The 16,145-nt window shown below is 53.1% G+C and overlaps 1 protein-coding gene across 5 annotated transcripts in view; it reads left to right on the top strand.

Moving 5' to 3' along the window:
• The window catches only part of LOC146237679 (alpha-1,6-mannosylglycoprotein 6-beta-N-acetylglucosaminyltransferase B-like), a 67,681-nt gene extending 51,938 nt beyond the window's left edge, over nt 1-15,743 (top strand). For 2 of the 5 annotated variants that reach the window (XM_084685385.1, XM_084685384.1), the window contains exons 9-17: nt 259-390; nt 5,311-5,444; nt 5,810-5,940; nt 8,714-8,869; nt 9,428-9,574; nt 9,753-9,869; nt 12,573-12,647; nt 13,679-13,950; nt 14,950-15,743. In XM_084685385.1, coding sequence (XP_084541511.1) covers nt 259-390; nt 5,311-5,444; nt 5,810-5,940; nt 8,714-8,869; nt 9,428-9,574; nt 9,753-9,869; nt 12,573-12,647; nt 13,679-13,950; nt 14,950-15,148 — 1,363 coding nt within the window. In that variant the 3' untranslated portion in view covers nt 15,149-15,743. Of the gene's footprint in view, nt 1-258; nt 391-5,310; nt 5,445-5,809; nt 5,947-8,710; nt 8,870-9,427; nt 9,575-9,752; nt 9,870-12,572; nt 12,648-13,678; nt 13,951-14,949 lie in introns of all 5 variants that reach the window. The other 3 variants (XM_084685381.1, XM_084685383.1, XM_084685382.1) reach the window with 3 other exon arrangements.
• Nucleotides 15,744-16,145: the final 402 nt, after the last annotated feature.

Here is a 16,145-nt window from a genome sequence, read left to right as displayed (position 1 = left end):
GGCGCCGGCTCATCAACAGCACACCCACCGTCCATGTGTGGACGTGGAAATCCTAATGGCAGAGGTTCGCGAGCGGCCTCGTGACTCGTGCCGCGAGCCACGCACCGCCCCCGCGGTCGTGCAGAACACAACCTATGGTTGTCCTTGTTGTTACAAAATGTGTGGGATTTCCATTTCTCTGATTATAGCGATTGTATTGTATGTGTGTGTTAAGCCTCATAGTGATAGCCTGTGTGTGTGTGTGTGTCTGTGCTGCAGGTTCCTGGGTGTGCCTCCAGGTAGAGGCAGCTGCCCCTTGACTGGCCCGTTGCCCTTTGACCTCATCTACACCGACTACCATGGTCTGCAGCAGATGAAGCAGCACATGGGGCTCTCTCTGAAGAAACACAAGTGAGTATCTGTGTGTGTATCTGTGTGTGTGTGTGTGTGTATCTGTGTGTGTGTGGGGGGGGGTGGGTTGGGTGAGTGATAATGCACACATGTGCATTGGTTTGGCACCATATGGGATTTTATTACCTGTGTGTGTATGTGTGTCTACGTGTTTCCAGTCTGGGTTATGGACTGGTGTGGCTGGTGTTTATGACTCCATTATAGTTGGTTATTAGGTCTGACGTTCTCCCTGGCCCTAACTCACCAGGCTAGTTATCCCCACAAAAGCACCCGACCACTTTCTCTCCCTCTCTTCATCTTTCTCTTAGTCTGTCTATTTTCTGGGTCTTTTTTTCTCGCTCGCTTTCTCTCTCCATCCCTCTCCTTATCACTTTATTTCTTTCTAACGACCTCTCTCTTCTTCTTTCTCTCTTGTATTCTCTCTCTCCCCCCTTTATCGCTTTCTCCCTCCCCTCCCTCTCCCCTCTCTGTCTCTTTCTTTCTACCATCTCTGTCTCTTTCTCTCCCTTCTCCATCTCCTTCTCTCTCCCCTCTCCATCTCCTTCTCTCTCCCCTTCTCTCTCCCCTCCCCATCTCTTTCTCTCTCCCCTCTCCATCTCCTTCTCTCTCCCCTTCTCTCTCCCCTCCCCATCTCTTTCTCTATCCCCTATCCATCTCCTTCTCTCTCCCCTCTCCATCTCTTTTTCACGTCTTTCACTCACTGCCTCTCTCGTTCGACACATACGCACTCCAGCTTCATTCCAAGCGATGACACACAGCAGCAGGGGCAGGCAACCTCTCACATCCCCCCCCCCCCCCCCCCCCCCCCACGTGCATGGATCCTGCTTCGCAACAGACTGGCCTGCCGTCTCTCCGCAGAGTGAGGGACTTGTATTGACAGCCCGACAGGATATGACACACACACGCACCAGCCCAGTTCCCTGTTCACAATCACAGAGTTCAGGCCTGGCACCAGCCCCTGCCAACAGCTTCTTATGGCTGCTGTGTGTGTGCCTGAGAATAACTATTGATTGCAGAGGTGATGAGAGAGGCAGACAGAGGTATACTGAGAGAGATGTGAGAGGAACATGAGGGAGAGGGGGAGAGGGGGAGGGGGGGAGAGGAGGGGGAGAAGGAGAGGGAGAGGGGGAGAGGAGGGGGAGAGGAGAGGGAGAGGGGGGAGAGAGGGGGGAGAGAGAGAGAGGGAGGGGAGAGGGGGGGGAGATAAAGAGAGTGAGCAAGGAGGAGTGGCAGGCAGCTAGGCTCAAACTGACACTAGATAATAGCCTGATCCTACACCATGTATTTTTAAAATCCAATTATAAAGGGGAAGAGGCATCATAAGTGGGCCGGGGCTGGAAGTGGAGAGCTCCACACAGCAGCCGCGGGTGGGCCCGCAGCAGGGCCAGGATCGCTGTCAGCGCAGCCTAATTGCGTGCCGAGGTCAGCTATTACTTCAGACAGTCGTTCAATCACTGAAAGGGAATCTTGATTCCTGGCTTGCCTAATCAGATGTGACCTGGCATGAAGGAAAGCTGCCGCGAGTCGATCTGGATCGATTCAGTTTTGTGGTGGATGAATTCCCTAAATATGTTATTATTGAGGCCCCCCCCCCCCCAAAAGTATGTGATGAGTGATATCATTACTTTTACAAAAGAGATTCCCAGAAGATCTCCCATGCATTTCAACCACCTTGGTTGTTAGTCAAATGTAGTCATGGTTAGAGATTTCTGGAATGGTAAAATGTTCCCACATGCTGAGTATTGATACGATGTTTTATAATATATGAGCAGTGGACGGCTCAGTATGGATCCTTATCGACCTGTTGAAACAACATATTCCACGGCTTTACAACTCAAAATAATTACGGTTTGAGCCTGCAAGCTCAACACATGCAAAACACGACATCTATGAACCCTACTTTTCTCGAATTTCACTACATATTTTACTCAGTCTTTTTTTTTTACGTGGGGCGTGGTATTGAGATCTCAGGTCCCACCACCACCTCAGCCCTGGCTCCCGGCCCTTCTGTCCCCTGTCAGACCAGATCAGTCCAGCGCAGAGCCCCATCAGCTGAAAGGCATCATTAATCAAGCCCAGAGCTCAAGGGCCCTTCAGGCGTGTTTAATTACTTTTGTTTTATGTTCCTACTGATGTGCACATTCATTAACAATGCCTGGACCATAGCTCTTTTCGCCTCAGTTCAATGTGGAATGTGTATGTGTGTGTGTGTGTGTCTGTGTGTGTGTGGGGGGGGGGGGTCAAGGTTATATGCAAGGGGGTGTACATGGCTCCTAAATCACACCAGTGTATCTGATAATGGGAGCTACACTATTGATCCCAATAGTGTATTGGTCTTAAATCAGTCCTCAGTTCCTCCTCCTCTTCCTGATTCTCCTCTTCCTCACCCTCCTCCTCTTCATCCTCTTCGACTTGCGCAGGGCTGACAAAGACACACACACACACACACGTACACACCGAGACTCACACGTACCATCTCACGTGTGCACACCCCCCCCCACCCCTCCGGCACACACCGGAGATTTGCCAATTTGGTCTCCTCACACTTTCATTTGAGATCGCCACGGAGACTACGTGGGGCATCTCCAGGGGCATTTATTATTTCTCCCCGCTCCCTTTGGCGGGGGGGGGGGGGCTGGGGAGGCGAGGGGGGGAGGAGGAGGGGGTGGCGGGGAGAGGAAGGGGGGGGAACTCTGTCCTTAGCAGGAGAAGCCCTCATCACAGCCAACGGTTCCTCCGCAGGCAGTTGGCGTGATGAGCAAAGCCTCTTTACGTGTCGCCGCAGTTTATTCGAGAGAAGTCGGGGGTGACATTTCCATACCCGCACGCGTGCGTACACACACACGCACACACGCACGCAGCCACCCACACACACCCAGGGGAGCGTTTCCCTCTACCAAGTAACAATTTAGCCCAGATTAGTCCCCTCTCTGATCTCCTACTAGATATGCCGGAGACTCCCTCAAACTCCCTAAGCTTAACCACCCCCCCCCCCTCTCCCCTCTCCACCACCACCTCCCCCCCCCTCCCCCCCCCCCCGCCTCCCAACTGCTCTCACTGCCCCTAGAGGCATCTTATCTGTTGGAAGGGAAAATTCTCTGTTGATCTGAGAGCTGAATGCTGATGTTGGGGTCTCTCGTATACGTCTGTTGCCTTACCCCAGCCCCTCACCCACCCCCTCACCACCACCACCTCTCTGAGGCTAAGGACGAGCACGCGATGCAGCGCCTTTTTTGACACGCTTAGATAAGCTTTCTCCATAGTTGTTTCCTTTTTTTTCTTTTTCGGACCCTCCCTTCTTCATGCAGTTTTAGCACTGAAAGCTCTTAGTAAACAAAAACAAATATCCTTCAATCTTCAGATACGAAGCAACCCGTTTTTTCTTTCTTTCAATTTGCTGCTAACATGGAGTTCCAACAGCCAGACAATGATTGAACAAAAACATTGGTGAACGGCACTTCAATATGCACTGTGATCACCAAGGTATGACTCACGGAGGATCACTGGGAGAACCATTGCGCGTTGGGGATGCCTTGTGCAAAAGTATACTTTTGATATACAGTGCTTTGGATTGTTACAGTACAGCAGCACAGAAAGGCCCGGGCTGGGAACACCCGAGGTGAAACTCAACGTGGGCCGTTTGCTCCTGAGAGAAAAGCCTTGGTGTCAGTGACACGCGTCAGCTTTGTGTTGAATTGAGTTCTGAGGAGGATCCGTAAAGTTCCAGCGGGAAACGTACTGTGGAGTCCAAGAAACACAGCTCTCTTTCTTTCTCTCCCTCTCACGCTTCTCTAACGGTCTCTTTCTCCCTCACACACACACACACACACACACACCTCTCACATTTCTCTGTCTCTCTCTCTCACAAACACACCAGAATCCCCACACATGCGTACCGAGGTCCCCCTCCAGTAGGAGAGGGGCTCAGGGCTGATAGTGAGCTCTGTTGGGTTTAGCTCTGGTTAATCCCTCTGAGCTAGCAGAGTGGCAGGGTTTAACACTAGACTGGCACATGAAAGGGCACTACTGGCAAAGCTGGAGTGTGTGTGTGTGTGTGTGTGTGTTTGTTTTCAATGAGATGGACTGGATATTTTTTGTTCGTAACCCTCTCGTTGTCTTTAGGGTCGAAAATGACCTTGTCACCATGTTTAACAGCAGAGAAAACCACCTAAATCATATTTTATCAGCTTGAATTGGGGTTTACGATCCCTAGATATATATATATATATACAGTACCAGTCAAAAGTTTGGACATATTTTCCTGGTACTTTATATATGATGAATGACAGGTTGTTTCTTCATGCATAGATTTGAGGTTTGAAATTCAAGTAAGCTGGTTTATTTGAGGGATTTTCGTGAAGGGCGGGTCATTTTTGAACCCCCAAGTACATGGGAAAGTACACACAACGTTGAGACGACACAAGAGCCGACGCAGCGCGCTTGTCTCTGTGTGCAGCACTTATCCCATCATCTGCATCCGCACCATTTCACTCACTTAGTCTTCCGCCGTCTTCCTTGAAGAACCCCCCTGACTGTCCATGTCACAACAACAAGATTGCTACCTTTCCGTCCTCGACCGTAGCTATTACTCTCCTCTTCAGACCCATTACGAGGTTGCTGATTGCCCGTGTGTTTGTGACGGGGGAGGTTTGTCATGGTCTCCCTCGTAGACGAGTGTCGAAGCAAACTGCCGTTGGATCAGGCGGACTCTGATCCAACAACACACTTTGTGAACGAGTGACGAAGTGCAATTGTAGAAGAGGAACCACTTAACTGCCACCAACCCCCCCCCCCACCCCTCAAAAAGCCTTGCACACCTTTCGACTCACACACATGTCCAGGCACGCACACACACACACACATATGTTATATAACCCAAACCCTAACCCATCCCCCCCGCCCTCCCCCATGCCGTTTCAGGTGCCACATCCGTGTGATCGACACCTTCGGCACGGAGCCGGCCTACAACCACGAGGAATACGCCACGCTGCACGGCTACCGCACCAACTGGGGCTACTGGAACCTCAACTCCAGGCAGTACATGACCATGTTCCGTAAGTCTGGAGCCCCACCGGGGAAACCCCCCTCCAGTTTACATGCACGTTGACCCGGTTGAGTGGGCCCTGACATGGATTCAAAGGCCCGATTCACGGGGGAATAAAAAAATCTGGGGGTTACCAGAGGCCTGGCCAATCGTCCGGGCTCCAGACTCGGTAGGAAGGCCTGGGCTTGTCTCTTCACAGTCCTTTAGCACATTAGCACGTTCACACCAAGTCCCACAGTTGGCTGTAACAAGCTCGCAGTCCAAAAGGAAGACGAGGGAAGTGTTTTACAAAGCGCTTCTGTGATTTATTGTCCCTGCTTCCTGGAGGACTTCTCACCCCCCCCGTCTCCCCGTCTCCCTGTGTCCTACATGTAGCTCACACGCCCGACAACTCCTTCATGGGCTTCGTGTCGGAGGAGCTGAACGAGACGGAGAAGAGGAGCATCCAGCAGAACAAGGTCAACAACATGGCGGTGGTGTACGGCAAGGAGGCCAGCATGTGGAAGGTGAGAGTCACGAGGCCCGCACTCAGAGAGACGTCCCACACTGATGATGTCACACGGTCTGTCACAGTGACGGGACTGAAACCGCTCGAGCTTCAAGGGTAAACGTTTCTTTTGCTCGAAGTTTGAAAAAAAAAAAAAAATGTCTCCTCCCAGCCAAACTGACGGACATGATCCACCTTTGGTAAGATGTCAAATGTTAAGCAGATTAAACGTTTTTGTTTTGTTTTTTTACTACGCGTGAAAGATGTGGAGCCGTCGATACAGTCAGAACAGTTCCCAGCGGCATGTGGATTGATGTAGCCAGTAACGGATTGCCTTTATTTGAGAGCCAATTTTCTCTTCAAAAGCACAGCAGTGTTCTCACACTGCGCTTCGTTCAACTGAAGATTTTTTTTTTTTTGAAACAATTACTGAAAGGAAAAAAGAAACAGCTGGAAAGGTGTAGTTTCTTTGTTTGGTCCTCTTCCCGAGTTTGTTTCCGCGCGGGGAACGTTTGCTGGCTTCTTGACATCGTTCAGACTGCGGAGAGGAGACAAGGAGGGCGACAGTGGAGACACAGTGGGGAGGTTGTCAGATGTGTAATGCGCGGTGGCTCTGTGTGCCAGGGCTGAGGCTTGCGAGTGGGATCTGTGGTGTGGGGGACCTTCTGTGGGTTTCATGGGTCCCTCCTCTGTGTTTTCTGTGAGACTCTCGGCTGCCTGTTTCTCCTCCTGAAATCTCTCTGGTCTGTCGTGTGTGCCGGTGTCCTCTCCTCACCTCTCTCCTTTACTCCTCCTCCTTCTCCCCGGCGATGCTGCTCTTACCTCCAACGTGTGGGGATGAAATGATGCACAGCTCCAGGTATGACTCCCCCCCCCCCACCAACTCTCTCCTCTCCCCACCTCTCTCCTCCCCCCAGCTCTCTCCCCTCCCCACCTCTCCTCTCTCCACCTCCACTCTCCCCATCACAGGTCTTTTCATTTCCTCCTTCCTTAATAACACCGTTCGCAAACAGAGCAGGCAGGTGTAAAGGGAGCCTGACAAGCTCAATAGCTGTGTCACGGTGCCCCAGGGCACTTGATGGAATCCCATCTTCACGTCACACTCTCTCTCTCTCGCTTTCTTCCTCTCTCTTGATCGCCCCCCCCCCCCCCTCACCCGCCACCATCTTCCTCTCACACAAAAACCGCCAACCAGCCTGCCGTCACTGACAAAGCCCATACAGGTCCTCTACCCGCTAGCACGGTCCTCACCCCGGACCCTGGTTAGTCTGGACCAGACCTGCGACCGCCCTTTCACGCCGTCGCCGCCGCTCAGGGCTCCTTTAAGGCCTGAGTCACGCCGTCCGGTGCACTTAGCGGCTGTGCTAATCCTCTAATTGGCTGGGAAAATCCTCACAGAGGGAAGCGATCGATGGCGGCAGCCTCCAATTACGGCAGCCGGAGGCCCACACAATGGCGCGCGGGGGGGGGGGGGTTACAGTAAGCCTCTTAACGATGGCCAGGAAGTCGATAGCGAGCCGGGGGGTTGCGGTCGGTTCACATGGACACGTTCTGCCGTCGTGCCGTTTCTTTGTTGAGCCGGTGTGCGCCTAACGTGGTCGGCTTTGCAAGCGTACCTGCGTCTCGAAAAGGTATAACCCGCACCTGCGCACGGCAGATTAAGATACACGACGGTCTGTTTTTCCACCGCTCGCAGACACTCGCGCAACCCTGCGCACCCTGCGCGCGCACGCACTCGTAAATGTTACATAACGGCTGTTCTTTCGGTCCCACCCACACAAGTCGGACGAAATCAACGTTCAGCTCCATCTCCCTATACTTGGAATCAACGCCGCCCTGGAAGGTCGCGGAACACAGGTGACATCGTGATTCGGTATACCACAGTGGCGAGCACAGACCACACACATACAGGTTACGGGATCCAACTGCCATGTTTGTTCGCGATCGTTGCGCGAGCCGGAAATGCAGATGGGAAATTCGGATCTCTGCTTTGGCCCAGGGCAGTGTCTGTTTAGTTCATCTCGAGAGGCCTGTCGTACAAAATGCCAAGTGTTCTCAAGGCCGTACGGAGACACATTTTGAAGATGGGCACGCAGTCACACGCACACGTCTCACAAAGAGCCTGTTGCCTCGGGGGGCTGCGGCTCGCCAAACGTGTACACGCAAGCTCACATCAGCAGGGGTGTCCTGTGTCGCTGTCAGACTCCGACGCACTCACCCATTCCTGCGACGCTCATCCTCGTCATCCTCTCCTCCCCGCTCTCCCTCTCCATGAAATATAACGGCAGTGGGTACGCATCGCTCTCCCTTCTTTCTCTTTCTCTCTCTAAATCACTTTCTATTCCCCCCCCCCCTCGTTCTGTCTCTCTGCCCTTCTCTCCTTTATGTCTTTCTCTTGCCCTCAATTCAATTATGTTCAATTCAATGGGCTTTCTTGGCATGAAAGAACAAATGTTCATATTGCCAAAGCAACAGTGGCATTACAGAAATATTTATCATCTAAGTAATTATCTCTCTCTCTCTCTCTCTCTCTCTCTCTCTCTCTCTCTGTCTCTCTCTCTCTCTCTGTCTCTGTCTCTGTCTCTCTCTCTCTCTCTCTCTCTCTCTCTCTCTCTCTCTCTCTCTCTCTCTCTCTCTCTCTCTCTCTCTCTCTCTCTCTCTCTCTGTCTGTCTCTGTCTCTGTCTCTGTCTCTCTCTCTGTCTCTCTCTCTGTCTCTCTGTCTCTGTCTCTCTATCTGTCTCTCTCTCTACTCTTCTCTCTCTCTCTCCCTCCATCTCCCCTCTCTCAGCAGGGTAAGGAGGGCTTCCTGCAGATCCTCCACAGGTACATGGAGGTTCATGGCACGGTGTACTACGAGACCCAGCGCCCCCCCGAGGTGCCCGCGTACGTCAAGAACCACGGCCTGCTGCCCCAGCACGAACTGCAGCAGCTGCTGCGCAAGGCTAAGGTAGCACACACACAGACAGACACACACACACACAGACAGACACACACAGACAGACACACACACAGACAGGATCGCACACAGACAAGAACACGCACACAGACAGACACACACACACAGGAACACACAAACACAAGAACGCACGCACACGCACACAGACAGACACACACACAGGAACACACACACAAACGCACACACAGACACACATACACACAGGAACACACACACAAACGCACACACAGACACACATGCTGAGGTAAGCACACACACAGAGGAATACAAACACATACACACACTCGCTCTAGGGGTCACACTCATGAACCCACACACTCTTGAGAACACTCATGAGCACACACACACACACGGGCTCTCTACGCCACATAACCCAAAGCACACACACAGTTTAACATCCAGCGCATGTACGCACATTATAGAACAAGTTTACACAAACACGCACCCAAAATGTCACACGTAACACACAATTGTATTTGGAGAGCAAACCTCACAAAGGTCAGATGGATTCCTCTGACTTTGTGCTCTCCCTCATCTCCCCTACCCCAGCTCTTCATCGGGTTTGGCTTCCCCTACGAAGGCCCCGCCCCTCTGGAAGCCATCGCCAATGGCTGCATCTTCCTGCAGCCCAAGTTCCACCCACCCCACAGCTCCCTCAATCACGAGTTCTTCAGAGGGAAGCCCACCTCCAGAGAGGTACGCTCCCATTGGTTGGTCAACACCTCGCTCCCATCGATTGGTCAACATCCTGCAGTAGAAAACCACCTTCCATCCTTAGATGACATGAGCTTGTGGAAACTCAGGACTCTCACCGTCCGTGGGGTTCAGTGTAACCAAAACCCGAGCTAACCCCGCCCCTGTGGGCCGTTTCCAGGTGTCGTCCCAACACCCCTATGCAGAGCAGTACATCGGCAGGCCCCACGTCATGACGGTGGACTTCAACAACTCCCAGGAGTTTGACTCGGCCATCAGGGAGATCATGAGGACCAAGGTACACACACACACACCGGTCAACACTGTAGCGACAGCTGTGGATGTGCTAGCAGCTGGGGGGCAGGCGCTGGCTTCAACTCGGAGGCGTTGTCGTGGCTGCTCCTGCCTCAGTCACTCCCACCACGTCTGTGACCGCGATTTTGACCCAAGCGGCAGCCTGCAGTGTGTGGGCAGTAGACTGTAGCGAGGGGCAGCAGACTGTAGTGGGGGCAGCAGACTGTAGCGTGGGGCAGCAGACTGTAGTGGGGGCAGCAGACTGTAGCGTGGGGCAGCAGACTGTAGTGGGGGCAGCAGACTGTAGCGTGGGGCAGCAGACTGTAGTGTGTGGGGCAGCAGACTGTAGCGTGGGGCAGCAGACTGTAGTGGGGGCAGCAGACTGTAGTGGGGGCAGCAGACTGTAGTGTGTGGGGCAGCAGACTGTAGCGTGGGGCAGCAGACTGTAGTGGGGGCAGCAGACTGTATTGGGGGCAGCAGACTGTAGCGTGGGGCAGCAGACTGTAGTGTGTGGGGCAGCAGACTGTAGCATGCGGGCAGCAGCCTGCGTTGAGACACTGGGGAGTGCAGTGGTGGAGTCATTAGCAATAAACGAGACTTTATAGGGCCCGGCAGTGAGTTGGAGACAACTGGCTGTGTGGTAGAGGTCAGCTAAGAGGTCGAACAGGAAGATTAAAGGCCCCCGTAAAATTCCACTTCAGGGTGTATGTGTGTGTGTGAGAGAGAGAGAGGGGGAGAGGGGGAGAGGGGGAGAGGGGGAGAGGGGGAGAGGGGGAGGGGGAGGGGGAGGGGGAAGATGGTTGCATTTGTGTGCGTGTTGTTCGGTGTGTGTGTGGTTGCGTGTGTGTGGTCTCCCCACAGCTGAAGCGGCTGTCTTCCTCTCTGTCTTGTCTGACACACCATAGCTCAGTGCCTCGGCTCTTAGTCTCTGTCTGCGCTGTCACTCCACAGAGAGATTGGTGATGGGCCACTTCACCCCTCACTGGAGACAGACCTCCCATGCGCACGCACACGCACACACACTCATGCACGCACACGCCCGCACGCCTGCTCGCGATCATCTCGGGGATTTTATTCTTCCTTTGTGCACTCACACACATTCACCCGCATTGCCCGTCCAAACAGAGCACGGAGGAAGGCCAGGCATTCAACATGGCATACAATAGAGGACATCCAACCAGACATACTTATGTATACCACCCACACACACACACACACTCACACACACACCCCGCAGCGTGTCCACGCTCTCGGTCTAGAGGAGCTGCACATGCTCGCCCATGCGGACCGAACCAATCTCTGCAGCCTGACACCTCCTCATGTTTCTATAAATCCCTCACTCCATCTCTCCACTTTTCTCCGGCCCCCTTGCGTCACTCCTTCCATTCCCCCCTCCCCTTATCTCTCGACCCCCACCCCCCCTCCCTGCCTTATCTTTCCCACTTGGATGACCTGAAGTGAAGAACACGTTTTCTTTTTCCCCGATTTCCCCTGAATGGGCTCAGGCCCCAGTCTCAGGCTTCCTCTTGTTTGCCACAACAGAACCAGACAGGCAGGGATTCTGCAGCGTGAACATTGACACGTTCGACCGAGAACACGGCATGAGACATCCACGGAGATGCCTCGTGACATTTGATTTGTACAGCCGTGATCAGATTTGAAAATGTGTGTAACTTTCCAAATGACATTATCCCTTCCCCAAAACACAGATTTATGTGTAAAAACTGGGACAGTTTTCACATGCAGTTGAACACAGGCAGTTTAGTACAAAACTGTGGTTTTGTATTAAAAAGGGATTTAGTGAGTCATGTATCATTTACAGTCGATGGTCTGGCACATTAGGCCTGTACTCTGCTGCAAAGTACAGGCACGGTCTATTCTTTATGTGTCTGGGCTGTTTGGTGACGTTACGCACGCCTGGTGATGGAAATGCATAATCTTTTTATAGCTTCTACATTTTAATGAATATGTTTTCTTATTGAGTCTCTTTTTGCTTTTAATATTTGCAAGCAAGGGGATTGTGAACATTGTGTTCGTGTTAGCCTGTGGCGGTTCTCGTGAGCACTCGGTCGCCAAATGGTTTGGTCTCACAAATCGGCCCTCTAGCCTTTTTTGGTCTACATGATTTTTGACGCCCTTTCTTGTTTTGTAACCTGTAGTACTTGAAATTTTAGCTAATATAAGTTGCATTGAAATATTATTATTAGCCATAATGAGAGATGATAGGAAATGAAGCCTGAATCACGCTACACAAAAAAAAAAAAACAGGTGATGTGTTTCAATCCATGTTTTTATTGGCCTGCATGGTTCGTATTTCTCAACGACCAGAAGTAAACCCAAAGACAAATGGTTTCAGACAGATCCAGGCTTCTCTTTAATCAAGCCAATCAAGGGACAACCAGTGTTGACGAGGGATTGGGCTGACTATTCGCTTCCACCCTAATGAAATCAGACAATTTACGACGAGTAGACGTCAGGCAATTTAGCCACCACAGTCACCTACACAGACACATTTATTTGTTGTGATTAATTACCACCCGTGTATTATCATTAGCGTGACTGAAAAATCAAGTTACAAACAAGTACAATATGGAAAAATAGGCAGTGTGTGCTGATTGCCTAGCAACACAATGTTCTAAAATGTCCGTATTTCTGTTTTGTTGTTTGTGTGTGTTATGCGTGTGTGTGTGCGTGTGTGTCTTTGCAGGTGCAGCCATACCTTCCCTATGAGTATACCTGCGAGGGAATGCTAGAGAGGGTACACGCCTACATACAGCATCAGGTGAGCACACACACACGCATACTCACACACCCACCAAGAGCATTGCCTCGCCTTGCCTTTCTCCCGGTGTTCATTACCATGCGCTCATCCGCCCCTGCAGTCTCCCACACCCACGCTCTCTGGTGCTAGACCTTCCAGAACCCTGTAATCAACCTGGACCAGGAGATTGATCTCCCACCAGCTGCCAGCATGGGCTATCCATGTAGCAGGAGCAGAGGGGGGGCGGGGGGTGGTGCAGGGGGGTGCAGGATGTGGAGGTGTAGAAGGGAGCAAGCGGGGGGGATGGGACACAATGAGATGAGAGAGGGCAGGACACGAGAATGTGACGAGAGAGAGAGAGAGAGAGAGAGAGAGAGAGAGAGAGAGAGAGAGAGAGAGAGAGAGAGAGAGAGAGAGAGAGAGAGAGAGAGAGAGAGAGAGAGAGAGAGAGAGAGAGAGAGAGAGAGAGAGAGAGAGAGAGAGAGAGAGAGAGAGAGAGAGAGAGAGAGAGAGAGAGAGAGAGAAGTGAGGGAGAGAAGTGAGGGAGAGAAGTGAGGGAGAGAATGAGTGGAGATGACAGGGGTGGAAGGGTGGGGGTTGAGGTGAGTAAAAAGACACAGCCAGTCATTGTCTGACTGATTTGATGTCTTTCCCTTCCCGGGTCTCCAAGTCGGAGAAAATTGCAGTTATCTTCTCTCATTTGTTTCCCAGTGATGTGTTGGCTGACATCGAGCCATTCAGCTACCACAGTCAGAGTTGCGATAATGTCTTGCAGTTCTCTAGCCCCATTACACCTGGCTGGCTGGCTAATCAGACTCCTTCGCATGTTTCAGACTCTTCACCGCCACCACAACTTCCTGTATTTCTGTGAAGTACATCGACAAATGTGTGTCGATGCAAGGCTTGTGGGTCGCGGTATTCATCTTGTATGTGTGTAGAGGCGGGAGAGGGGGAGGAGGGGTTGTGTGTGTTGCTCCACATCCGACATCCTGATCAGCTTCACCAGACCCCCCCCCCCTTTCTCTCCTCTTTCCTCACCCCTAACCCCCTAGGACTTCTGTGAGCCTCAACCCCCCTTTCCTCCGGCCAACTCCTCCAGGCTGGGAACCGCTAGTCCTGGGCCTCTATTTCTCCCCCTGCCCAACACCACAGCCCTGGGCTGGGCCGCCAACGTCACGGCCCCCCCCGCGTGGCCTCCGCTCAGCTCCCTCAAGCTGCTGGCGTCCCAGGAGGGCCAGTCGTGCGTGGAGGCGTGCCGGGGCGAAGGCCTGGTGTGCGAGCCGGCGCACTTCCGCTTCGTCAACAACAAGGAGGCCCTCCGCGGGTGAGCGTTTGGGGGGAAACACACAGGGACGGGAGGGGACGGGAGGGGGGCGCATGCCTAGTGGAGGCGGTGCTCGCATGCTCCGAGAAGCATGTTGACGCGCACGCGGGGGAACGGGGGGGAGGCTCTGCTGCCCAACGCGGCGACGGGCTCGCAAACCATCACACAGCCCTGGCCCAAGCACACATAAAAGGCCCTTCCCCCCCCCCCCACACATCCTGCTACATATGTAGCCGCCCCCCCCCTTCCCCCCCCCCACATCCTGCTACATATGTAGCCGCCCCACCCCCCCTCCCCCCCCCCCCACATCCTGCTACATATGTAGCCGCCCCACCCCCCCTTCCCCCCCCCCCACATCCTGCTACATATGTAGCCGCCCCACCCCCCCTTCCCCCCACCCCTGCACTCCTCTCCCTTAGCCTGCGGCGTCTCTGCCCCAGGTGTGTCTCCCCTCTCTCCCCTTTCCCCCCCCCCCCCTCCCAGTCTGTCAGCGGAAGCCCATTTCAAACGGTTTCCAGGCCTGTCTGAAGTCTCCTCACCCCCCCCCCCCCCCCAACAACCTCACTCAGATCTCCACTGACAGCACACTGCAGAGTGGCATTCCTGTCAGAATCCCCCAAAAACCCCATCTCCCCTTTTCCCGTCTCTCCATCCCTCTCCTTATTGTTTCTTTTCTGGTGCTGATTTGCTCTGACCCCCCCTCGGTATCTACAGTTCTATCTCTTCTTTCCCAGTTGCCCTTTTTTCTACTTCTCCCTCTCTCTTTCTCACCCACTCAAACACACTGTTTCCTTGCCCCCCCTTGTGTAGGCATTTACAAGGGGCGGTACTTACAATACTCTCCTCTTTCTCTCACGCACACCTTCTCTTTCTTTCTCTCTTTCTTCCTTCGTCTCCCCCTTCTTTCCTTCCTTCCTTCCTTCCTCCCTTCCTCTCTTCCCCTCTCCGTTGTCTCCCGTCGTCATTGTTAACCCTTCTTTCCCCACCCCCCCCACGCAGGCTGGAGGTGCAGTGCGACTCGATGGACGCCGAGACCAATCACGTGCTCCCGGCCTTCTCCGTGCTGCGGCGGGAGTGCGCCCTCCAGAAGGAGCCCCTCCTCTTCAGCTGCGCCGGCCGCTCGCCCAAGCACCGCCGCCTCTGCCCCTGCAGGGACTTCCGCCGCGGACAGGTGGCGCTGTGCCGCGACTGCTTATGATGCCAGGGGGGGGGAGGAGGAGGAAGGAAGGAAGAGGGCGACGCCAAGGAGGTGCCAAACCTGAGGAACCACTGGAGCTGCAGACACCGTTTTCCCGCTCGAGAGTGGATGGTGGGGCTGCGAGCTGAAGTTGTTAGGACCGGTTAGGACTGGTTGGGGCCGGTGGCGATTCGTTCTGGCTGGTTGAGACTCGTTGTACCACGTCATGGTTGATTGTTTGTGACAGGTTATAGATTGTGCGTAACGGAAGTTATAGCGGGCGATTAACACTGGGTCCAACTGTTTAAAACTGGTTGTAGTGGGGAGTTGACAATATTTTGTATCCGACTTCCTGTTGGAGTAGCTTTATGGTAAGCACCATGGTGAGTAGCAGGAAGTCAGCGGAGGAGAAGGCAGGACTGCCAGCAGTCAGGATACCTAACCTATACTCAACTAGGAGCCTCTAGCAGGAGAGGAGATGTATGTATATTAGTGGCAGAGTGTGACATCATCACTCAAGCGTGTGAGGATCTGCTGTAAACGGCTAAGCCCCACCACCCTGGCACCACCACAAAGCTGAGAAACGCATCGCCACGGCTACTGACACCGGTGAACCTCAGAGGTCTTTCGATGAAGATGGGGGGGGGGGGGGGGGGGGGACAGTGTCTTCAAACAAACGAGACCATAACATGGACAGTGGACTATGTGGGTCAATAACCAATCATCTCTCCTCTCTGGTTTTGACACCCTGACGATGGCCAATCAGACCTTGAGGCAGATGTAGCCTGTTTAAAGATAGCCCGTTCCCATTGGTCTGACCGTGGCCAGACCGAGGCGACAGACAATGCAATCAGCAGACAGCTCCTGTTGCGAAGATAATGTGTTGCATTGGGGTGTATGTGTGGGAGGGTTGCCAGGGAGAAGGGAGGGTGAAAGATTATTTTTCAATAAAGTGATGAAGAAATGGGTACTGGGCTTTGCTTCCGACACAAAAACAGAGGATTTTTAAACACCCTCT

This window comes from Hypomesus nipponensis, chromosome 21, assembly GCF_054491055.1.
Source record: "Hypomesus nipponensis isolate SF chromosome 21, ASM5449105v1, whole genome shotgun sequence".
Classification (NCBI taxonomy): Eukaryota; Metazoa; Chordata; class Actinopteri; order Osmeriformes; family Osmeridae; genus Hypomesus; species Hypomesus nipponensis.
Note: the sequence above shows the minus strand (reverse complement) of the source record. Positions and strands in the feature narration are given on the sequence as shown.